Raw genomic sequence first — 24,020 nt, 5'->3', positions numbered from 1 at the left:
ATAAAGTACCCAATATCCACGAGTACCCACTGACTTAAAAAGTATGAAATGTCGCATGTTATGCGAACCAGCCGACTACTGTCCGCTTTTTCGCCGACGCAGCGATTCTTTAGGACGTTTTCTGTGTCAGAAAGGATAATCACACCAAGAAGGAATGTACCAAAAAATTTACTCAGAGTAACACGACTTGAGGTCGCCCGGAGATGCACGAATTCTATTCGTAATCTAAACCTGCGAACCGATCATTCTGGAAAGACTGAAAATGAAATGCGTTCCATATGTGCGCGCTTGGCGATAGCGGGAGGGCTGACTTTCTGTCTATCGGGTGACAAGGATGGTAATTCATATGTATTCACATCGTTAACAGTTGTTAGTAAATGAACGTCAAATGAAGATATAATACTCGCGCAACCATACAATTATCTTCTTAAATGACAGAGTACTGTATTTGCAATTTATTGCATCATCTTGCAATAAAACTGTCTCCTCCTCTACACACAATTTTTTCATTAGGAAAGATAGAAATTTTCTTGGTACCGTCATCGTTTTAACTATTAACTTTCGAGTGCCACAAGTATACAGTCCACATTCTCACTTGTGCCTCAGTGTTTGAAGAAGTTATCATTTTAGGGACTCTAGATGACATGTTGTTATTATAAAATGCCAATTTATATTACAGCAGAAGAAAGGCTATTTAGGGCTGCAAAAATTGGAAATGTGTCCGAATTAAAAAGGTACGGTCTTGTGTCTATTTTTCATTTAATTAACCTTTACACCCCTATTCAGTGCTTGTTATCTAGCAGTTATTTAATCAGCTAATTGACTAAGTATTTGAAACGTATTTAAACGGGCCTTCACCTGTAATACTTAATTCTTCAGCCTTGTGGATATGAAGATAGATGTGAACACTAAGCACATACTGGGGTGGACTCCACTGATGGTGGCTGCAATGAACAGGAAATCAGAGTGAGTAATGCTCTGTTTTGTATTATTAATAACTGATTCATTATTTAAAATTAAAAGAATAAGAAAAAAAACATTGATGCCTGAATGAGCTCTCACTTTTTGAAAAAGCTCAATTAAAGCATTGCCTTGTTTATTATTAGATTGCTGGACATTTCAAAACAAATGCTGTTTAAAGAAGTTTCATTTGAAATCTTTTCCAGCTGTGTTAAGTTGCTCCTGGATGCTGGTGCAGACCCCAATATTGGTGATGAATACAGCAATGTGTACCAGACTGCCAATGAAAAGAAAATAAATTCTTTAGAAGGTATTTACTCTTATGTGCTTCCCAGCTGAACAGTTCATGTCTTTACTTTTTCTTAAGTTTTATTTATTTATTTATTTATTTATTTATTTATTTATTTATTTATTTATTTATTTATTTATTTATTTATTTTTATGCTATTTCTTGCAAACTGCCATGTATTTCATGTTACCGTTCTGTTGAGATGGGATATTCACTTAGAAGCAGCAATGAATATTATAAATAAACACATTTTGATGCAGTGGTATAACCAATATCATTTACCTTTTCTTTCCAAATAGTTTTGACCAAAAGAGAAGATGAGTTCAGTAACAGGTTGAATAACAAGGCCTCATTCCGTGGTTGTACCAGCCTCCACTATGCAGTTCTGGCTGATGATGAAAGGACTGTTGAACTACTGCTGCAGGCTGGTGAGCAAACTTTGAAAACTAGCTTTTGCCTGGTTGTCTGAAGTGCAGTTGTTTCTGTTGAATAGTTTCCCTCTTTAACCTGAACCAGCGTAAAGCATGTGTGTCTCTATATATCTTTATTCATGTTGTTTTTTTTACTGCCAAAAAGTCTTGATGTTCAACAATAAGTCTTAAGTATGCTTGTACTATAAGAAATGTCAAGTGCTTTATTGATAGTATACTTTGAGGTAAAAATCTATATAATGTGTGCTGCAAGATTTAATTGTACTAAAATTGTGATGGGAATATTGTTGCTGTTAGACCTGATATGGCATACACATATTATATGGCATACATAATAATAATTATAGTAAAATCCTGCAATGTTTTCTAGGTGCTGACCCAACCGTAGAAAATCAGATGGGACACAGACCTATAGAATATGCTAGGAATACAAGAATACAGTCTTTACTTAGGGATGGAGAAAAACAGGTGGGCAGCTCTTGACTTTAAGCTTAAGGTTTAGAATAGATAATGACAGATATGATATTGATAGTAAGTATTAGTAACAGAAAGTAAAAGCTCTCTAATATGTATGGACAAATGATGGAATGAAAAACATTGTCAGTTTGTCTAAATTATGAAAATTTGTAAGGAATATTTTCATTTTTCAGTAAATCATTATTTTTCATCAATATTTCATTCTTTTTAATTTTCACTTGTCCTAGTATGCAGTAATAGTAAAAAAGAAGGAGTTGGAGCAGAGAAAACGCTACCCTCTTGAACAAAGGCTGAGAGAACATTTAGTTGGACAAGAGGGTGCCATTACTGCTGTTTCTGCAGGTAAAATCAGGAGTAATACATTTTTATGAAAAAAAAACAGAATATTGTTGATAATACAAGGTGTATGAATATCCTTCATACATGGTTTAAAATAAATAGAAATTTTAAACATCTTAACTTTAAGTTTGGAGTAAGTGCCGGATGTGACAGCTAAAAAATTTTGATAATGTCCACTATTTTAGGTCTTGTTGACTTATTATCAGCTGCTATATAAATAAGCAATTTTATATGAATTTTTTGCATGGTTTTAGCTATAAGAAGGAAGGAGAATGGTTGGTATGATGAGGAGCATCCTTTGGTGTTGTTATTCCTAGGATCATCAGGAATAGGTAAACATCTAAATATACTTGTGTCCATTTGTATGAAAATTCACCTGACAGTAAAATTTAGTTTCCAAGCTCTTGCTAGACCTGGAACTTTTCAATAGAAATGTTTTGCTGCAACTGTGAAACTGTACTGGTAGATGTTGTGAAATTTTAACCTCTGATTCATATTAGAAATGAAACTGTGTTGTTTCTCTTGAGTTTTAATTGTATATCTTGCTGTCATTTTTTATGTTCTTTGCCTACATTGACATATTAATATGATGTATATTTTAGGCAAGACAGAGCTGGCCAAACAGGTGGCACGCTATCTTCACAAGGATTACAGAAAGGTTTGCTTTACACAAGATTTGTACTGTACAGCATATCTTCCTGTGTGTGTGTGAAATATAAGAGTATTAAAGATGCAAACATTTGTTGGCGTGTTTTACCAAATATATATATACACTCATATTTGTAGTTTTCTATTAACCTTTGTCTTCCTACTCCTGGATGTTCCATAAATGTTTATAACAAATATAGAGGAATTTTGCCAAAAAAGATCATACAAATCAAACCAGCTTACGGATATAAATTTATATTACAGGGTTTTATCAGGTTAGACATGTCTGAGTATCAACAAAAGCATGAGGTAGGTGATAAGTTTTGTCAACATGTAATTAGTGACTTTTTGAAAAATGATATTATGAAAGAAGTTCAGCTTACTGTGTCCCTTCTGAAATGTGAATTCATACATCTGGCATTGCATTTTCATTTTCAGTTAAACTGTATACTGTTTCCAATGGGTAACAGAGAGGGGGGGGGGAGGTTAGAGTTATTCTTAATGATTCTTTTAAAATGAGGAAAGGGGGAGAAGTGTTATTATGGTACAAGTTGCTCTAAGAATCGTTTCCCCAATGAAACATATCACATACAGAATCGGCTTTTTTTGCTTGTCTTTAGGTTGCCAAATTCATTGGCTCTCCTCCAGGATATATAGGCCATGATGAAGGGGGACAGTTGACCAAGAAGCTAAAGGAATGTCCTAATGCTGTGGTGTTGTTTGATGAAGTGGACAAGGCTCATCCAGATATACTGACCATCATGTTACAGCTCTTTGACGAGGTAACAGGAAGATACAAGTCAGCAGTCAAAAACTATGTTTTGATTCACTAACTGAAGTAAATTGTATTTCATTTTTTTGTTGATTTTTTTTGTTTGTTAACTTATTTATTTATTACTTTTTCTTGTATTCTTATATATCATTTCCCAGTAACTTAAGATAATTTATAAACAAAAGCTTGCAAATGGTGACAGAATGTGTCTTTCTTTTAAGTATTTGTTGAATACCAAGCTAAATTTGATGAATTTAATTTGTATAATTAAAGTTGGAGAATCCATAATGTTTATGTATACCCCTGCATTAGGGCCGACTGACAGATGGGAAAGGCAAGACAGTGGAATGTAAAGATGCCATCTTCATCATGACATCCAACTTGGCCAGTGATGAGATAGGGGAGCACGGCCAGGAGCTGAGGGAGAAGGCCAGGGAATACACCAAGAAAAGAGATGCAGGGAAGATAGGTACTAAATGCATTAACTTCAATGGACATATACTGTGAGAGAGAGAGAGAGAGAGAGAGAGAGAGAGAGAGAGAGAGAGAATGTGTGCTGAGAGTAAAGTATAAATCTTGGACCGCATTCTCAACGAATTGAGCCAGGACTTACAAATCCTGAGACTAAAAATGGCGGACGTACATGAAAGAAAAACCGCCTAATCTTTTAACAGTCTCTCCGCCTCTCACACGCCTCCCCACACGTCGTCCCTGCGGGGTACAGTAATTAAATCTCGGCTCCGAACATGAATATCTCCATGAATATCTCTGGTGATATTATTAATATTTCTCAGGTAGCTTCCGCATGGCGAACGGAGCCGAGCTTTAATTACTGTACCCCGCAGGGACGACGTGTGGGGAGGCGTGTGAGAGGCGGAGAGACTATTAAAAGATTAGGCGGTTTTTCTTTCATGTACGTCCGCCATTTTTAGTCTCAGGATTGGTAAAGCCTGGCTCAATTCGTTGAGAATGCGGTCTTGGACCCATTTTGTTTAATGGTCCTAAGTATGAACATTCAACAGGGGCGTAACCAGACCATTTAAAATTGTACGCACAGATTTTGAAAATTCCCAGGTACGATTATATTCCGTGAAAAATACACTGAATTTATGGAGAATAATATCATGGTTGGCTCAAAAAATTGTATGCACAGTGCATCCGTGCGTATGCCTGGTTACGCCCCTGTTCAAGTTGGATCAAAATTTATGAACATATTCAGTCATCTTGACAAAGTGTGTATTACAGTGTTTTAATCTGTTATGGCAATGATGGGGAACTCAAGTTGCCACCCTTATGCATATGCATTGACTTTGTAGGTCCTGTCGACTCAGATAATATTACATGTTAGATTACACAAAGGGTTAATAATTGATCTTAGTGAAGGGTAAATTTCAATTTGATCATCATAAAACTATAGCATGTCCTATATTTTGCAATTTTCAGATGAATTAAATGAAGGCCAAATAACAATCTCCAAAGAATTCAAAGAGAGAGTTGTACAACCAATACTAAAGGTATTTATTCCTGTTGCTTAAATGTTTAATTTGTTTATTAAATATCAAAGAAGTTTTGCAGTTGATTCACTAAATGCAAAATTAGAAATTATTTTTTCAGCAATTTGAAGTATTTGTGTGCACTTTTATGAAGTCATGCTTTAAAAGACGCATTTTTGCTTTTTTTCTTCTGATAAGCATAGCATTTGGAACAATCTTATATAACTTTCCAGAGACATTTTGGTCGGGATGAGTTCCTTGGCCGAATCAATGAGATGGTGTATTTCCTTCCTTTTTCAAGACAAGAGCTGAGTAAACTGGTGGTCTGGGAGCTGGAGTACTGGGCAGCTAAAGTATCTGTCTTTTTAAGGCTTTAAAAGTTTTATTAAATACATTTATCATAAGTATTTTGCATTTATTTTATTTTATTTTTTAAAATGTAGGTTTCATGATACAAATTTACAGCAGAACAAATTGTTTAAAGTCACTTGTGGATTTACTTTATTCAGAATTTTAAATAATACTAATATTTAAAATTATTAAAGTTTCTTTGAAGTAAAGAAAACGAAGAAAATGTAACATTAGTTAAATAGATCAATCTTAAAAGTCTCTTGAATAACATTGACATGATAATGAAATAATTGAAACCTAACAGAGTGGCATCAACTTATTGTTGCTGTTCTTTTCTGTTTTGTGGCATCACAATTCTAACAGAATTTCTGTTTGACCACAGGCAAAGAAGAACCATGATATAGAACTGAGCTGGGACAGACAGGTAGTGGATGTTTTGGCAGATGGTTATGATGTCCACTATGGGGCAAGGTCTATTAAACATGAGGTACAGTTGTGATCATTTTCACGGATTACAGTTACTAAATACACTCTAGAACTATTATCATTACTTCTGTTGTCACTGCTGGCTAATGTTGATGATATGCACTTCCTGCAAATGCATAAACTGTATTATAAACACATACTTATCTAATATATTTATTTATTATACACTTAATTAGAATTTTATTTGATGAAAATATGAAAAAATTATATAATAAAGACAAAAGAGGATATTATTAAAAAAATCTTTACACTAAGTATTATTGAGGTTAACTACATAAGAGACAAGAGATAAAAATTTATTTATGCAATAGATGTATTAAAATATACAACATCGGTAATACATTACCCTGTAAACATTTATACGGATATATATATATTTCTCTTTGTGTTGTGCTTTAACAAATAATGACAGCATATATTATAAACACACTTTATAAATACTCCCATTATCTTCTGCAGGTTGAGAAGAGAGTTGTGTCGCAGTTAGCTTTAGCACATGAGCGGGAATTGTTCCACAAAGGTGCTGCTTTAAAACTTGTAGTTAACAATCCAAAGGACCAGCTGGCTGACAATACCGAGTCAGAAAATACTAAACCTAGCATCAAACTTCAAATAAGAAGGGACAAAAAGAACTATGTAGATATACCACTTGAAAATCTAGGAAGCCAGTTCACATAGGGGTGAAATTCACGTGTTTACACTAGGGAAATGTGGCGCTGTCCTGATGCAAGGTTAGTGCGCAACTCTTTGTGGAAAGCTGTTATACTGCATCGAAATACAAGTCAGAGGGCAAAACATTTGAATCAGCTACCACAGCTTTAACTTTCCTGCCTGTAAAATTATGTAGATACTGGGCTCTATAAAATACCAATAGCAACATTTGCCATGCGTGAACACAAAGTTGATGTGTGTATTTATTTGAGTAACACAGTGGATGACAAGGGTTACCCTGAAGTTCATCTTATCACGGTATCAGTGGCCACAAGGATATGCTGACGTAGAGAAGTCTAATCACAAGAACACCAATCCTGAGAATTTGGGAATTCTGATTGTATGACTTGCCAAACACAAATTTCTATCCTAGGAGCAAGAATATATGAACAATTGTGTTTATCCTCTTTCTTACTTTGAGGTTTTCTGGAAAAAAATTGTGAAGCACCCTGGGTTTCACTGTGATTGGAAATGGCAGGTGCTTGCTGATGGCTGAAATGAAATGAGTTTTCAGTAAACTATGAAACTACGGGTGGTCACAGTTGTATCCATGTCTAGTTCCCTTTGTTTGGGTGCATTTGCCATTTGTTATTGATGTCATTTACTTAGAAAAGAGGAAGTTTAGATTTCAGCCTACACAAGCCCAATGGATGTTACTAGATTACTGTATAATATAATGTAAATGTAATATAATATAATATAATTTCTACAGTGCGCAGTGTGATTTGAGTGGGCCTTTTTCATTGATCATCATGATAAATAAATATCGATATGGTGTTTTTTAGAACATTTTTCTGAATCGTATTTTTCATTTGTCCTGTTGTCAGCATGTTGACATGCCTGTGACTACGGGAGCTGTTCTTTATGTGCGTTTTAGGCGGTGTACTTAATACTATCGAGAACTATTAAATGTTTCTAAACCCCGTGAACGTGTGTGATAGAGACAATATTTCAGAGTTATTTTTCTACTCGTGCTTTCGGCTCGAGAGTTCAACTCCACTGCAGGTACTATAAGAGCTTGTGATCGTGCACTCTTGTTCCGTATAGTTTTGCGATTTCTTGCGGGTACTGTTTTTCCAGTAACGCATTTCGGACTTGCCTGTATCGGTCTTGACCACATGACCACACGTGCTCAAGCTATAGTAATACCCTTTGGCTGAAATGAAAATAAGATCACATGCAGACCATCTTAAACTGGCTTTGTATTCTCTAATGGTTGGATACCTCTAGTCCGGCAAATTCTTCTGCTGTAAAGCTCGTGTTGGGTTATGCCCAGATCTTGAACCTGGTTCAAGGGGCGACCCTGGGACTTGCTGCATCACTCGTTTTTTTCCGCAGCATTTTCGGCGAATCCACCACCTAATTATTCTGGAGTGCTTGTACAGTGTTGGAATATCGCTGAGAAATATTCCACCGACTATGGAAGATATTACCAAGATCGCGAATGTCCCGCATGGTATCAGGACTCTCAGCGGGGCCTCCAGGGGGACTTTACGGTAGCCCGGGGGTCTGGGGGTTACTGCATCGATTTGAGTATCTGGGAGGTAAAAGAACAATTATCCAGTATTTGTATACTAGTAGTTCGTTTTAAATAATCAATATTAAGACATTTTAATGTGCGTGAGCGAAAAATGTATTAAAATGTTGAGTGAAAGCCTTTAATTAAGAGTGAAAACGACTTTTTGTAACAGTTACTTTTTATCTTCCTTTGGTATAGTTATTTACATTACTATACATATATATTTTTTTCTATTCGTAATTAGAGCTAAAGGTACATTTTAAAATTGTTTGTTATTTGGCTTAAATGTACTTGTTCAAATTGTTAAAGTCGAGAAAGTCCCGTGTTAAGTTATTGTATGAGGATTTACCTGTACACGAACTCAAATGGAGCGCACTCCAGATTCCTTTTTCTGTACATCGCACTGTGCGTTCTGTGGCGCCATCTGGGAAAAACGTGCCATTCACGCAGGTGTAGTGCAGACGACAGTCGTAGATGTAATCCGTGCAGTTTGAGACTAAGACTGCATTCTGAATTTTTCTGGGTTCCAAGCATCTGACTAAAATGATATATTTTATTTCAAGTTTTATTTCAAAGAATTATGATGAAACTGTCGAGAGAAAGAAGTTTATGTCATTTAATTGACATCAAAAAGGAAAGCCAGCTTGCCATACCAATTTATATCTATGACACAATCCTTACAAAAGCTTAAAAACAAGAAAATGCACGACAGCAATGTTGCAGTATCTTTTACAAATGTTATTTTCCATAGCTCCCAACGTCTGTCGACGTCTTTTTCACGGACTGGCGCACACGTTTGATATTCCTTGAAGCGCAAACCCTTTTCCTCGGCCAAGTTGTTTTTGTCTGACAAAGCCAGTTAACGCTTTGGCAAAAACGCACGTTCGGAAACGTGGAAACACTACAAAGATGGATTGCATTCCGTCTTTATTCATCCTTTAATATTATGCTCATATAACCGCGACGGGCAGTATTCTCTTCGGATAATGGTGGCCGATTTACAAATAGTAGGATCCTATATGAGATTCATTATTTTTCCATGCCCGGTGTTTGACTTTTAAAGTGTGATTGATATTGTGGGCGTTTTCAGCTTCTGACTAAAAATTCAACCCAAACCAAAGACCAATATACTTTGGTTCACTCTAAGTTGATGAGCACAATTTACTTCAGAGTGGACATGCACTTTTTCATGCGCTGAAAATTGAGAGCCTGGTAATATTTTAGGCGGATAACTGATACAGACCGTGCAAAATAAACTTAATAGTAATTATCTTTACACGTACGATCTATAAGAATAGTGTTCACTAATCAACATTTGCAGAGGCATGCTAACTGGTCCTAAAATACGAAAAAAATATTTAGAAGTAAGACTGCTTTCATTTATAAGGCTATTTTGCCATACCTTGCGGGTAAGTGATACGGTATATGTTTCCGTTCCTCTGGGGATGTCCCATTTGAAAAAAGAAAAACATTAGGATAAAAGAAATCAGCTCACCTTCACAGTCGGGCAAAACGGGCCTCCAGCCGACACCAGTACAGCGTGTTGTGGCTGACCTCTGTCCACCGGGGAACCGATGGCCGTCGTCGCACACGTATGTGATGGACACGTCGATATAAGGAGAAATCGGAGAGGTCCCAGCTGCTGTTGCGTTCCCCACAACTGGGACCACCACGCACAGAGCTTCATAAGTCGCTGTCACGACCGGTGAATCCGAAGTGTTGGGTGTTTCAGGTGTTGGTGCGGAAGAAGGGGAGCTAATAGCGTTTGTAGTTTCTATTTCTGCTCCACTCTCTGTTCTAGTTGACGTTTCAGTTCCAGATGTGGCTTCTATCCAAGTTGAAGCTTGTGTTTCGGCGGAATTGTGAAACGGCGTTTTTGATGAAGATGACAATGTCAACAATACCTCAGTGGTTTCAGTAAAAGAGCCTGAAACCATCGTAGAGGTAGCCAGGCTTGTGAGCGTCACTGTTGTTTCATAATATGATTCCGTTGCAATCACATTTGTGTCTGTAACAATTGTTTCCACAGTCACTGTATCACTTGAAAGACCTGTATGGTCTTCATTACCATTTGGAAAGGTGACTACAGAAATAAAAAAAAAGATTACACACAAATACACGTTTATGTGCACGTGTGTGTTTTTGTACTGAATGTGGAATTACAAACATGAATGAACAAAATGAAAAAATGATCGCTTTAAAAATTGTTTTGTGTGTGTGTGTGTGAGAGAGAGAGAGAGAGAGAGAGAGAGAGAGAGAGATTCAACTATACCATTACTAGCGTCATAACAATAGCTCAAAGCAGTGACCAGTTCAATTTCTGTTAGTTCGTAATTATACACTTGGAGGCATGTAAAATCCCCGACGAATGGAGGCAGAGGGTATAAGGAAACACTGTTGAATTCACCACCTATCCACAAATATGGATAGTTCGTCGCTGGCCTTCTGGAGCCCACATTTAAAATATATGTGTCCGTCCAGTTGCCTAACGTTTCAGAAGTCTCCAGATACAGAGTTTTTAATTTCAAATATCCGGTTGAACTATTATAGGTTACGGCAAACGCCAGCCATTGCATATCGGTGATACTGATACTCGTTATAAAAATTTCAGCCATTTTGTACCCATTGAAATATACCAAATAATAATTGCTGGATTTAGTAATAAAGAAACCATCCTTGCTTCCAGGTTCGTTTGTATAGGTTAAAAGGGAAGATGCGGCTCCCGGGTCGCCCGCCCGCATGATGAAAAGGAACGTAAATGAACCGTTAATGGTTAACTGTCCATTATTGGGAATCTGGACATAGCAAGATGACGTGATAAATAAGGGATTTTGAGTAAAACCCGGTGGGATTGAACCGTTGGTCTCACAGGCCGTTATTCCGTGATTCTCGTAACCTGAAATGTCCTTCGTTTGGAAAGCGGAATCAAGCGGCCAAAATCCAAGAGGCATTGGCGTGGAACCTGAAATTACCATCAGACATTTTCATAAGTGATATGCTTCCACGATATGCTATTTAATTTGTATTTCATATTCTCATATACTCAATTTTCGGTTTACTTAACATATGTCGCCAAACTTGAAAGAATTGATGTGTATGGAATTATTCAGTCCGACTATTGCTTCAGTAAAAACGACTGTTATTTTAAAACTTATAATGAATTCAAAGTGCTGTTTGTCTTTGGTCACTAAAAGCACAATATAACTAATACGGAATTTAGCCTGGGTTTGCCTTCATATTCAAGCCAATCCTTGAATCGTAGTCAAACATGGCTCAAACAGAGAAGGGCAATTAAAATATCAACTTCACCATTTGACGTTTGTTCCAGTGTTTTGTCTCACCTTCATTTAAAGTGTGGCATCGCTCAAGACAAAAGCAAATGATGAGTAAATGTAGGATCATGATCCCAAGACGTTGCCCTCTGTCTATTCACTCTATTGAGAACCCCAGACTTGCCATGGAAAACTATGGCCCCGAATCATCGAACTGGCTCGGCGTGCACGTACAATGCTTGTTAATCACTCGGCGTTCTGTACTCAGTTGTCGTGCTTCCAATTTGTTATCTTTCCCTCCAAGTCTCTGAGATCATAAAATGCACGTTGAATTAATCATCCTAACGTTGTTTTCTGTCAGCGTTCTGTACACCAAGCGCCTTCCTTTCAACACGAATAAAACGAATTATGGTTGTTGATCATTCCGTCATGCGATCTGTCGTTTCATTAAGTGCTTGCATGATGTTAATCACCAAGGTTTGTATTCATTATATTCCGAGAAAAAAATTCAGTTTTCTTCTATTGTGAAAAATGCAAAAACGTATGAAATGTCATGGAGTCTTGTCTTTTTATTTATTTATTTATTTATTTATTTATTTATTTATTTATTTATTTATTTATTTATTCATTTATTTATTTGATGACAATTTAACTCTGTTCACTAGATTGTACATTCAAGTTTAGTGAAAATAAATCAACTTGGCCCAATTTCGGAATTAGGTTGCACCAATAAAAACTATAAAAACGAATTGCTGGCCACAAAGCGAATCAAGAATTCAAGCACCTTGCACTCCGTATTATTTTCAGATTTATTTTCACCTGTATATAAAATTATCATTATTACTATTATTTTGTAGTTAAAGCATTACAAAAGTTTCTTAAACAAAGGTTGCTGAGCACAGCAGTTTGTTTGATAACTTTGGTTACGGAAATAGTGACCGATTCACGACATCAGTTTCTAGTCTCGTTTATATTAAGGCCATTAGTTCCTGGTTAAATTGACGGACGTGTTCAGTTAAGCGGATCCAGACACAATGATCGAAGGTGCACAACGAGCATTAAATGTTTATAATAATCATTATGATTTCCCTGGAAATTTCAACTCTTTCCATTAATCAGCAATGTATTGTATGCTACATCCAAGACCATTCACAGAATTGCGATCCATGAGCCCATTTTTGAATTTTAAATTTTCAGCTTTTGTATCATTCACGAGATGAAGTTAGAATCTGGTTACCTTCATTTGTTACGGTAAAAAAAAAAAAAAATAAAATAAAGAACACAAACAGATTTACAAATCGTATTATAGCCAATGCAGAGAGTACACTTTGGTGGTAAAGAGAAAATTGCTGAAACTGCCAGGAAAATTAATTTTTGGCCATTCTAACACGCACTGTATAACTTCTAAAAACATCGCATACCTTGTTAAAACGCCAAAACATTGCTCAAGCGAGACTAAAAGTGTATCCATTTTGGTATGGTTCAGTTCTCTCTTTTTTTGTCTACCCACCCAATATAGGCATCATCGATCTTTGTCAGCATAGGAAGATTAATGAATAGGCCTGCAATTATAACATTATAGGCCTCGTTGTCTGCCCCTGTGTTCTAATTCCTCTACCAGTAGCCTTTTTTTCTGTCGTGATCGTAGTCCGATGTTTATTTCATCGATTATTTTGGGTCATGACAAGAACATTTTCCAAGATAGGGGCCCGGATCTCCTAGCTCTATTAATATTTGACTGTTATTTGCTGAATTTTGTATTTAAAATTTTGTGCTTTGTATTTAAATCTTGAAGGTTTATCCTACTACAAGTGTACATGGGTTGTAATTCAAAAATTGTAAAGCGAGTTCCAATTACCCCCCCCCCCTTCCAGGTACGGGAAAATATTTTTCTACAATCTTGAAAGGGATGATGCTTCCTATTTATCAATGCCTTTGTGTCTGAGACATTCTAACAAGATCTTAATTTCATTTATATATAAGTTTGAATGTTGGTCATATTTAAAGGGATCTCAACAATTAAAAAAAAGGTTTTCAAACGAATGTTTTCGGTCCCAACTGGTCAAGTGTGATGATCGAGAAAGAAACATGAAAATGAAATAGTCACAACACAGAGTTTGAACTCAGTTCGGCCACTCTGGAAGTTGTTTTAAAGCTGCCTATGCCATTGGGAATATTCACATTTACATTTTGCCTACATTATCCAATTTTTCATTGACCTTATGCCACGAACTCATCTAAGACCTTTCATAAAAAGTACTATACCGTGGTTAAAAATTTTAGACCTGGTCAAAATCTTTCAGTGCGCTACTGGTACTTAGCTGCCCAATCGATGAGTGTTACTCATTGCATGTTATGGTAGAGTGATGGATTATACGGTTTAGAACATAACAATATATTTTAGAACATAACAATACATTTGATACTGAAACCTAAAGAATGATGAATTTTCGTGTCTCGAAACAAAACCAAAATAATGAATATCGAATTCTATAGCTTCGTGTGTTTAGGCCAGCGTACGGAATGCTTTCGTCTGACAAAATATACAATACTTTGAAAACAAGTTGAATGTTCTAAACTAATGACTAGAACCAAATGATCATTACAGCAATTTCACTTGTTTTGAATTAATTATTTAAACTAATAGCGTGGGAAGTATTGAAGTAATTTTCTCTTGATTTAATTATGTATAACATTGTTGTAAAATATGTCATGGAATCTAACCCTTTAGACTAATGACCAGGAAAAACGGAGAATAACAATGCATATTAGTTATTTGGCCCTACTGTGTTTTGCTATGACACAACTTTGACCGGTATTCTACCTTTTTGATTTTATGACCAAATGCAAGTCTAAAGATAGTCGTATATACCAAACTCACGTTAAAACCACTCTTACGTATCTAACCTTTTAATCTAAGAGGATAAGAAAATCAATAATATCTACATTTGTGATGGCGCGTTTCACAGAAGCTATTATCCATTAAGTGGTGTACTTTTCTATATGATGTAACCTGTAAGTGAATAAAAACGTTACTGGATGTAAGATGATTTATCGAGCTTTTAACAGAGTTATCATACAACACGAAGTTAATAGAATTAACACCTAGGTGAGTTTGCAACCCGTTTTATATATGCATCAACACGAGAGAGAGAGAGAGAGAGAGAGAGAGAGAGAGAGAGAGAGAGAGAGAGAGAGAGAGACTCAGCAAGCAGCAACAACAACAAACGTAAAATAAATATATTTTCAATGTTTTTATTTTATGCAAAATATAAATGTTCCAGTTCGATTCTGTCAATCTTCTACAGAAGGTACACGTAGTAGATGTAATAAGGAGTGGTGGTGTATGCACAAACCATGCCGTACGTAAGGAGGGGGGGGGGGCGACAAAAAGGCGAGGCAGCGGCACTGGTGGCGTGTATATTGAGGACGGGAAATTATACACAAAGTCTACAGCTACCCAACTTGCGGTACAGGCTGTAATAGCGGGGATCTAACCGTCCATGAGTATATTCTTGAACTTACTGAGAGAACGATGACACTAACAAAAATTTAACCACCACTCATCCTTTTTGCGTTTCACTCCTCAATCAAACATGAATAAAAATGATGAAATGGGAATGGCTGGCTGCCGATACTTATATATATTATGACAAGGATTAAAACTAATTTAGGTGTCTCATTACAATTTTTAACAGTTTTTAAAAGCTATTTTTCATTTAAAAGACACCTGTAAACATTTACATTTAACAAATAATATAATAATACCTTTGAGTGATAGGAACGTTCCGTTGGGTCGATCATAAGAAACACTTTCGTATGAAGAGGTTGGTTTCCATGACAACTGTGAATATTCACATACAAATATATACACAGGGAGTAGCTTTACAACATTTGTACACTATTTAACAAATAATAATAATAATAATAATCAAAATTGTAGACATGATCACACATAGGATACCATAACAAGCTGTGATAGGGTTCTTGCCCTAAACCGTTATTTCATTATTCAGCTACTACTTCGATGAAGTGCTCTCGTTTTTTTTTTTCATTTTTTTCTTTTGTACACATATAAATAGTTACTTGACAAACAGTATGTTAATTAAGTCTAATGCCACCCTACCAACCCTTAAAACACTTTTGTAATGAATATTTTACTTAATTTAAAAGGTCTTTTTATGTTAACCCAGCTAATTCTGTAAACTTTCAAAGATAAAAATAAATAAATAAAAACAAAAGGGCAATGAAAACCTTGACCCCCCAAAATTAATTAAATAAAATCTGTAAAACATGTCTTATGCCTGTGATCAATTCTAAAACAGGTAATACATTTTAAACTACAATTATCTTTAACTACACTTTGACTCACCCACCCCAGGTCATTTATCATAGGACCCTTATACTTAATTACCATTAAAAAACTTATCAAATCCATGAGGGGGGTTTCTTTAAAGGCACTACCTCCTTAATTTTTTTTTAGATTGCTCTAAATGCATCAGTAACATTCCGAAGAGTGCCAAACTGGAATTAATTTTTTATAAATTGCTCTTACTCACTGTATCCTGCAAAACATCTTACAATCCAAACATTTAGCTATGTTAAACATTTTGAGGCTAGGAAATAGTCAATACATTCTGATATTACAAAAATTTGTTGCACTTACACATATAAAACCAGTTATGGCAACATGCATCTCACAAGGTTACAATGAGGGCTACATTTTTTGCCCATTTATTGTAAGAAAATGGGACTTGAACACAGGGGGGTTTGCATAGTTCTAGCTTATCTAAAACCAATCCTCAATACAAAATCTATTAAAATCTACACAACATTCACACTCCGACCACTTCATTCCAAACTACCTGCTGGTAGTGGAAAGGGCCTCCTTCCTCAATAAGGAAGACCCGAGAATGTGCCCAGGCAGTGCCCATGTAATATCAGTTGGTATAAATCTCGTATTGCAGAGAATCTGAACTCTTTTTGGACTGAACAAAAAGAATACAAGTCTGAAGGTGGCGGCAGCCCTGTGAACACTTGTGAGCAACTCGACTTCTCAACTTCAGCCTCTTGAGCCACATACAGCTCTCTTGAATCAAAGCAGTTTTGTCGAGTTTATTTGATGGGACATAAATGCCTTCTCCATCCTCTTTGCTGTAAATCCTTTCATGTTCTACAGTTATTCTGGTCTCCAGAATTTTGTTGTTCCTCAATTTTGACTGCTAATCTTGTGTCTAGTTGTATACAGAGAGAAACACAACTTTTCGCTCTCTTTTGGGATGTTCTTACAGTTCCTTAAGCTGAGAGGACAATACTGATTTATCTGTTATGAGGTCACTCAGCATCTCAGTTTCCTTTGGCAGTTTCAGTGTAACATATCTGCTTACAGACAATGCATATGCCTTATTGATAAACTCCATTTTCTTCTCGACTGCAGAAAAGTAGAGTTCTGGCACTGCTTCTGTCACATTAGATACGATTCATTCACTTGATGTTACTGTCACATATCATTCATCTGTTCACTTGTTTTTCACTTCCTGCTTCAGTCCCTGCTTGGCTTCTTCAATGGCAACAGCAGCAATAGCTGCAGCAGTTTTATTCATTTCATCTTCTTTTACGGACTTTGCAGCGGGTGTCTTCCCAATAAGATCGAGGTCTTCTGGTGGGATAGCTGGCACTTTCATGTTCACTGTGGTGAAGAAGGCCATTTTTTCTCTAAAATGTAAATAATTTTGAGATATAATCAATTGTTGCAGTGCGATAAAAATTTCCTGAAACAGAGCCATCCTATATAATATATTCAAACAAAATATTTTCCTTTTAAGTTTTACATACTTGTGAAAATAACTAGAATTATAGAAATAAATATTTCATGACCAATCAAGCAAGGATAAGAGAGGAAAGATATCCGGACATAAACTAACAGTTCAAAATGCATTCATTTTCTTTGTCATAACATAAAACTCAATTATCATGGTACTTACTTGAAAGACAAGACATCTGGAGCCTCCTGTGTTCGTAACTTGTGAGCCTCTTTGGTGATCTTCCTCATCAGTCTCTCCGCCTTCTGGTCCTGACGGGAGATATAGCTACCCTGGGGCCTGTTCAACTGCAAGACAAATACAAACAACATAAGTGACAAAGGCCTTAAAATATACCATTATACTTTTTACATCTATTTATTTATGGTAATGAATAATTACATCTTTTTCCTATAATGCTCATAATTGAATGTAGAAGGTGTTTTTTATCATCTAAGAAACTGGTTACTAACAGAAATTCGTTTTTCTGTTTTAAAAGCTTTGTGGGATTTTTTTTTTTTGAAATAATAACTTTTGGTGCTCTATGTCAGGCTCCAGCCTCAGAAAGTTAACAGCTTCTTTTCTTCTGGAGTTGAAACTGTACTAACCAGGTTGTCTGCCTCCTGTAAAAGTTGCTGCATCTGTTCACTGTCTGTAAACCAGCTAGGCAGCTCACTTTCACCTGAGATAAAAAGAATATGACATGTAGAGTTGATGAAGACTACTGGAAATCCAGCTCAGGTTATATATTTACCACTTTCTTTTAAGCCATTTCTGAACTTATAGTCTCTGCAATAGATGGCAACTATGATCATGACTATGATAACATTGTTCTATTCACTAGGCAGGCTATTCTGCTACTGGCATTTTTTTCTTTTATTTACCTCTAGCTTTTGCCTCTTCCATCACCTTCTTTAAATCACGAAGACGATTTATCTCATCCTGTAGGTGAATAAATTTTGTCTTTGAGGCCTGGAGGTCAAGTTCAAGGTCGATTGATGTTCTCATGCTGCCTCGTTCTGGTGATGGCCTCAGTTTGGTTGCCGCAGAGCTGTTCACACCAGGCAATTTTTTCCATCGAAGGCTTCTCCTCTCCAAGGTGTTGCGTTGGAAAGGTGCCCTCTTATACAGAGGCATGGAGCTGTCAGAGTCACTACGGTTGAGCTGCAATAATACCACAATCACATTTGTTATGTGGAGTTGAAAATGAAATGCTTATCATGTTTTCCAATGTCAAAGTACTTATGTTGTAGAAATAAAACTGATAATGATGCTTCACTTCCATTGCCTTTAAACATTAAAATCAAGGATTAAGAGACAATGACTTGGTTCTTAGCCACAAACTGAAGAAAATCCTTACCTTGCATATGTAGGAATTGGCATTAACATGGCCGCCAGCTGGTGAGAAAGTCTGCGATCTGCGTATACAGCTGTTCCTGGATCGCATTGTCTCTGCATGTGAGCGACGCTTGTTCTCTCCGACGCGGTTCTTCAGTTTGTAATTGCCCTCCGTATTGGTCTCTTTATCCTCCATTTTGATTGTATCTGCATCATAATCTTCCACAAAATCATCCTCTTCTTCCTCCTCCTCTCCTTCCCCAAATTGGCTCTCACTTTCCGTTATCTCAGCACCACTGTAGTTTTCTAAGATGTCCACATCATCCGGGATCACAAAAGAGTCTCTCTTCTGAAATATGCCATCCAATTAATTCATGTTTTTTTTTATATGAACCAAATTTCACCATATAAAATGGCAAAAAATGGTAACAGAAAGTCTTCCTTGGTTAATACCCTGTAAAAACTGCTCTTTATCTTTTCATATGGCCCAAAATTTTACTACATTTACATACATTTGTTTAAAAATATGATGATAAAAATGAAGTTTATACTAGTTCTATTCTAGATGGAAGCTTATACATAATTCAACTTAAGTTTCGCCTCTAAGGAAAATTTAAAATTTAAGTTATCTTTTGCTTATATGAGGTTTTTGTTGTGGAATTGCAATTTTTAACATAACAACACTTTACACAGTTCCAGAATGTTTGAACTTTCATATCTTAACTTTATGCAGTCCATTAGACATCCATATCCCCCCCCCAACTTTAATATTTGACCATACCTCCTCTTCTGTGTCCTCTTCATCGGCACTGTCATCAGATGACATTGGTGTGATCTCAAACTTCATCTGATCCATATCATCCTGACCCTGGTTACGTGTCAGGGTGGATGTCTGTGAGGAGATGATGGTGGACTCGTCTGAGCTTTCCTCCTTCATTGTGGAGACGGCAGAAATCTGGCCCCTGAACAGGGAGGCATCCAAGGACGAGGCACGTACCCTGGATTCACAGAGCAAATGAATTGGTTAAAATAGTCTGTGTAAGGTAATTAGTGAAAATTGATGTCAATTTTTAAGACATTTTGTTACCTGGCAATTTTTTAGTTTAATCAAATCACACCTTCCATCTACAATAGACACTATGCATTAAGTTACAGCTCATTTTAAAATAAGGAAAATAATCATATTTATTTCATAAGACCATCATTTGAGTTAATTAGACACATACCTTCCATCTTTCCCACTGTCACTGCTCTGCTGAGACTCATCATTCATAGATGCTTGCTGTAATTTTGCAGAGGATTTCTCCAGCAGCTGTGCTACCCTGTCTGCACTGTTCCTGTCTGCCACAGTATTTCCACTGGATCTGCTGCTGCTCTTGGATGGGCTCCTCTTGCTCTCTTGATGCATAAACCTGAAGCTGAGGACATTGTACCACCTGGTGGTGACCTGTTTGGGGTCAAAGTCTGCCAAGCTCACCTGGGCACAGCCCTGGAATTGTGGGGAAAAAAAGAGCATTTTCATTAGTCTTAGTCAACATTACATGGGTGGTTCCATAAGGCATCTGATCAAAGTCAGTTATGCATGCAGAAATGTAACTATACTTGATATGGTTAAGATGCACGATAAACCAAAAAATTTGTCATTTCCTTATTTGGAAACAAACGTCCAAAAATCTAGCATGGTGTATATATCAGTTGCTTTCGTGTATGAGAAATTCCACTTTGCATGTTACGAGTTCAAATCAAGCCTAGTTCATGTGCAATGAAGTACACTCTTACAAGTTTTCCTGGTTAGTCATCACAAATTATCGTCAGACAAGTCTGTGGTATTTTTTTCCTAAAACACAAACCTGGGGTGAAAAGAAGCTCCCTATTTTTACAGTTTGTGTGTTTTGGCACTTTTCAATATTTTCCTCCCTAATCTAATTCCCACTCATCATGCCAGAATCTCTATGCAAGACAGTGAGTGCACTTTTAAAAGAGGTGTTTTACAGCCTTTTTGGAGTAAAGATTCTCTAGGATGGTAGTGTGTGGCATCTCTTAAAACTTTTCTTTCAAATTTCTCTGGATACAATCAAGGGCGCTAGACCAACAAAATTTCCACCTTATTTTCTTGATGGCAACGTGTCAAAAATACGAAGAACTCACCAGGACTTCCGCGTCTTTCCTTTCAGTTGTACTGCACACACTAACAGACAGCGTCTTGGCCCTTAGCTTGCTCTCCGAGATTGCAACTTTAAAAGTTTCATTGAATTTTGGACTGTTGATGTCCTTTGACAACTGAGTGGCAAATGAAGCAGTCAAGTTAGGAAGAAGAGCTGCCTTTAAACATCTGAAATAAAGCAAGTTGTGTCTTTAATAGCACAATCTTAGCTTACTGAATAATCAATTCATTAATCAAAAGCATTTAACAAATACTTGTATGGGTTAAAAAAACTGGAAAAAATGAAAGTAAAAATTCTCTGAGTTTTGCAAAAGTGTTGACGTGAAATTCTCTTCTTATAAACACCATTTATTAGGTCTCTCCTTGCTCAGTGATAAATTTAAGATCAATAACGACCACAACAACAATAAAGTGCTGATGATGGTGATAAAAATATAAAGCAATTTGCATCTCCACAATTCAACCACTGTGATCTTTAAAGAACTGTTTATCACCATCACCACCATCATCATCATCATTATAATGACTTACATTTGACTTTTCTCAGGTAATGCTGCTATGGCTGCCAGGTTCCTTGCCTTCTCCAAACCTATATGGAGCTGTCCCTCAACTGCCTCATACCTATATATATATATAGATAACATGAAATATTTCACTTTCCATACCTTACAATACATTTACGTTGGGCAGAACCACTACTCCTTAATATCTACAATACACTTAGAGTATTACCATGTACATAAAGAATATGTTACACAATTATTGTACTGTTATGCATTCTAAGTATGTATGCGTGCATGAATGCCTGCGTGTGTGTGCATGTGTGCATACATGTGTACTTACTTAAGCCTAATCTGGACCTGTGCACACTCCAGACCAAGGTCAAAAGCATCATCAAATTCACCACGTCTGAAATGATGAAAAACTTGATTAAATTTAAGGTATTTTTAACTTCAACTTTTACATTCTGGGAATTGTGTAAACCACAAATACAAGAATTTTTAGCCCTCCCCCTCTCCCCCCAAATCCTCTTACAAGTTTTTTGAATACCACTTGAAAACAATAATACAGTAAATCATAGTATGCATTCCTATCAGTCTGGCCTTATCTTCACAGCAATATCACTTTGCGTGTTTACTAGTACCACAACAAATGTTAGCCATCATAATTATCCCAACAGTGGCCATAACATTCTCATAATAGTGATATATGGTGCCTTAAATAGTACATAATGTCTAAGCATTGGAAAACAGACTACTGGTCCACGTAGTAATGTATGGCTGCTGGTCTTTTTTATGCTTTACCTGTGATCAAGGCTTTTCCTAAATATACTAAATGTAACAGTTTAAGATAATAAAAAAGGCAAATAAAATACTGCCTGGGAATGTTGAAAAAATTGGGTAAATCATACACTTAGAAGGCTCAATGTCATTCTTAGCAATGGGTACAATTTGAAATTTGAAATTAAAGTGTCCTCCACACATCCCCTTCTTTTCCTTTCAACTGTTGAAGTCATGCTTCTAAAAACTGACTTACAGCATTAAAAAAATTTGTAGTGTGACTGTCTGCAAAAACAACCTAAGCCTTTATTTCTCTAGTCTCCCAGTTCTGAAAGCTCTGTAGCTCTCAGCAGAGATCTTATTCAGGGACACTAAAAGTAAACTATCATTTCACCCAGACAGACTTCAAGGTTAATATGATCTTGTTTGTATGCAAGACTGGCTCAGAGCTAACTAATAAACATTCTCTTTTGGGCTCCATTTGCACTCTGAGATACGTAAGCTTGCCTATGAGTCATGGATTTAAGACAGATCTATGTAGTTGCTAAGACTAAGAGGAGCGCCATTAAGACAGCAACTTTTAAAGAACTGCCATAAAATGCAATTTAGTCAACAAGACTGCATTTTCATGATGCTGCCAAACTGATACGATCACTTACATTTAACATAATAGCACATAATCTAATGAATGCAGTTTACTGCTACTGCTACCACTATACTTTTTTGCAGAAATCAAACTGTTGAGTTCAAGTATGATCTTTACCTTTTAATTGATGCCTCAAACACCCCACTGTCTCCAGCGACAGACTCGTCACTGACGGCCGCAGACACACTCCTGGTGTTCCCGCCAGACAGGTTGCACGTATTACACACCCCGGAACTGGACTCACTGATGGGGCTGAGAGGTGGAACACTCACAGCCTCACTCCCAGACTCTAGTCCAGAAAGAGGCAGCGATGGGACTGGTCCCATACCAGATCTCCCCCCTCCTTGCTGCTGAGATTTCTGCTGTATGCTCAGTAAGTTTGATTGGTCAATATTAGAACCAGTCTTAGAGGGAGGAATTAACCTCTGCCTCTGCATGTTACTCATATGCTCCTCGTAACTTGGAGGAGGTCCAACATCGAAAGACGACACTGGTGGTGGCGTCGGAATTGACGACAATGGCGACTCAGCCGATGGCGACTGCCTGACATTTTGCTGTGACCCTATTGTTAATTTTGGCGTGTACCCATGTGGTACAGCCATGTTAATCTCCTCGTTAGATGACGCCACTCCCTGCATTGGTAAAAACTCTGCTGTGGCCATGCCTTGTATGGGGATGTACCCCTGGGGCCCTCCAATGTTGATATCCTCAGCTGAAGACGTCATACCCTGTATCTCATGTATGGGAGAAATGCTATGCCCCTGTAGTAATTTCTCAACCCTCCGATGTAAATCCTGAAGGTTTGTCTCACTGTTGCAAGGGGAATGGCCCCCGTAAATGTCTGTGAAACTCAAAGAACTTAATGACCCCTTGCTGCTCGCCGACAGTGACCCTAATGACCCCAGTGAACCAAATGACCCTCGACTTGACCCTGAGGACATGGACAATGTGCTGAGTGATATACTGAAAGTGGAATGATATTGGAAATTAGTATGCATACTTATTTGCCTGACTTGTATTTACTAGTGATTATATGTTAAATC

The 24,020-nt window shown here is 36.9% G+C and overlaps 3 protein-coding genes across 5 annotated transcripts in view; 1 reads left to right on the top strand and 2 right to left on the bottom strand.

Annotated features, from left to right (window-relative positions):
- The first annotated feature begins 11 nt into the window (after nt 1-11).
- LOC106174490 (mitochondrial disaggregase) lies at nt 12-7,744 on the top strand. Its single transcript, XM_013556072.2, has 16 exons — nt 12-337; nt 680-734; nt 880-966; nt 1,167-1,270; nt 1,549-1,677; nt 2,051-2,148; nt 2,385-2,499; nt 2,751-2,828; nt 3,099-3,154; nt 3,409-3,453; nt 3,765-3,926; nt 4,229-4,385; nt 5,360-5,430; nt 5,643-5,762; nt 6,143-6,247; nt 6,706-7,744. The coding sequence occupies exons 1-16, from the start codon at nt 49-51 to the stop codon at nt 6,922-6,924; spliced, it is 1,890 nt and encodes a 629-aa protein (XP_013411526.2). The 5' UTR covers nt 12-48; the 3' UTR covers nt 6,925-7,744.
- Nucleotides 7,745-7,879: 135 nt separating this feature from the next.
- On the bottom strand, nt 7,880-12,121 carry LOC106174492 (uncharacterized). The gene is made up of 5 exons (XM_013556073.2): nt 11,818-12,121; nt 10,749-11,438; nt 9,972-10,559; nt 8,826-9,014; nt 7,880-8,494 (listed from the first exon to the last, which is right to left on the bottom strand). Exons 1-5 carry the CDS (start codon nt 11,876-11,878, stop codon nt 8,184-8,186), a joined length of 1,839 nt encoding a protein of 612 aa, XP_013411527.2. The 5' UTR covers nt 11,879-12,121; the 3' UTR covers nt 7,880-8,183.
- Nucleotides 12,122-14,987: 2,866 nt separating this feature from the next.
- The window catches only part of LOC106158099 (protein WWC2), a 43,265-nt gene continuing 34,232 nt past the window's right edge, over nt 14,988-24,020 (bottom strand). For 2 of the 3 annotated variants that reach the window (XM_013533967.2, XM_013533969.2), the window contains 11 exons: nt 23,095-23,940; nt 21,895-21,960; nt 21,583-21,672; nt 21,036-21,219; nt 20,114-20,376; nt 19,669-19,885; nt 18,910-19,236; nt 18,434-18,713; nt 18,158-18,231; nt 17,733-17,857; nt 14,988-17,463 (listed from right to left, as the gene is read on the bottom strand). In XM_013533967.2, coding sequence (XP_013389421.2) covers nt 17,268-17,463; nt 17,733-17,857; nt 18,158-18,231; nt 18,434-18,713; nt 18,910-19,236; nt 19,669-19,885; nt 20,114-20,376; nt 21,036-21,219; nt 21,583-21,672; nt 21,895-21,960; nt 23,095-23,940 — 2,668 coding nt within the window. In that variant the 3' untranslated portion in view covers nt 14,988-17,267. The remainder of the gene's footprint in view (nt 17,464-17,732; nt 17,858-18,157; nt 18,232-18,433; nt 18,714-18,909; nt 19,237-19,668; nt 19,886-20,113; nt 20,377-21,035; nt 21,220-21,582; nt 21,673-21,894; nt 21,961-23,094; nt 23,941-24,020) is intronic. The other variant, XM_013533968.2, reaches the window with a different exon arrangement.

The sequence above is a fragment of the Lingula anatina genome, chromosome 3 (assembly GCF_051362555.1).
Source record: "Lingula anatina isolate TDL-2025a chromosome 3, LinAna3.0, whole genome shotgun sequence".
Lineage (NCBI taxonomy): Eukaryota > Metazoa > Brachiopoda > Lingulata > Lingulida > Lingulidae > Lingula > Lingula anatina.
Note: the sequence above shows the minus strand (reverse complement) of the source record. Positions and strands in the feature narration are given on the sequence as shown.

Bases quoted from the DNA above. Each gene is read 5' to 3' on its own strand.
- LOC106174492 (XM_013556073.2), bottom strand. From the start codon at position 11,878: ATGATCCTACATTTACTCATCATTTGCTTTTGTCTTGAGCGATGCCAC. The intron at 10,560-10,748 runs GTATAGTTGAAT...TTATTTCTGTAG, and splicing joins TTGTTATGACGCTAGTAATG to TCACCTTTCCAAATGGTAAT. The intron at 8,495-8,825 runs GTAAATCCTCAT...TTTACCTCCCAG, and splicing joins CCATTTGAGTTCGTGTACAG to ATACTCAAATCGATGCAGTA.
- LOC106174490 (XM_013556072.2), top strand. From the start codon at position 49: ATGTCGCATGTTATGCGAACCAGCCGACTACTGTCCGCTTTTTCGCCG. The intron at 967-1,166 runs GTGAGTAATGCT...AATCTTTTCCAG, and splicing joins GCAATGAACAGGAAATCAGA to CTGTGTTAAGTTGCTCCTGG. The intron at 1,271-1,548 runs GTATTTACTCTT...CTTTCCAAATAG, and splicing joins GAAAATAAATTCTTTAGAAG to TTTTGACCAAAAGAGAAGAT.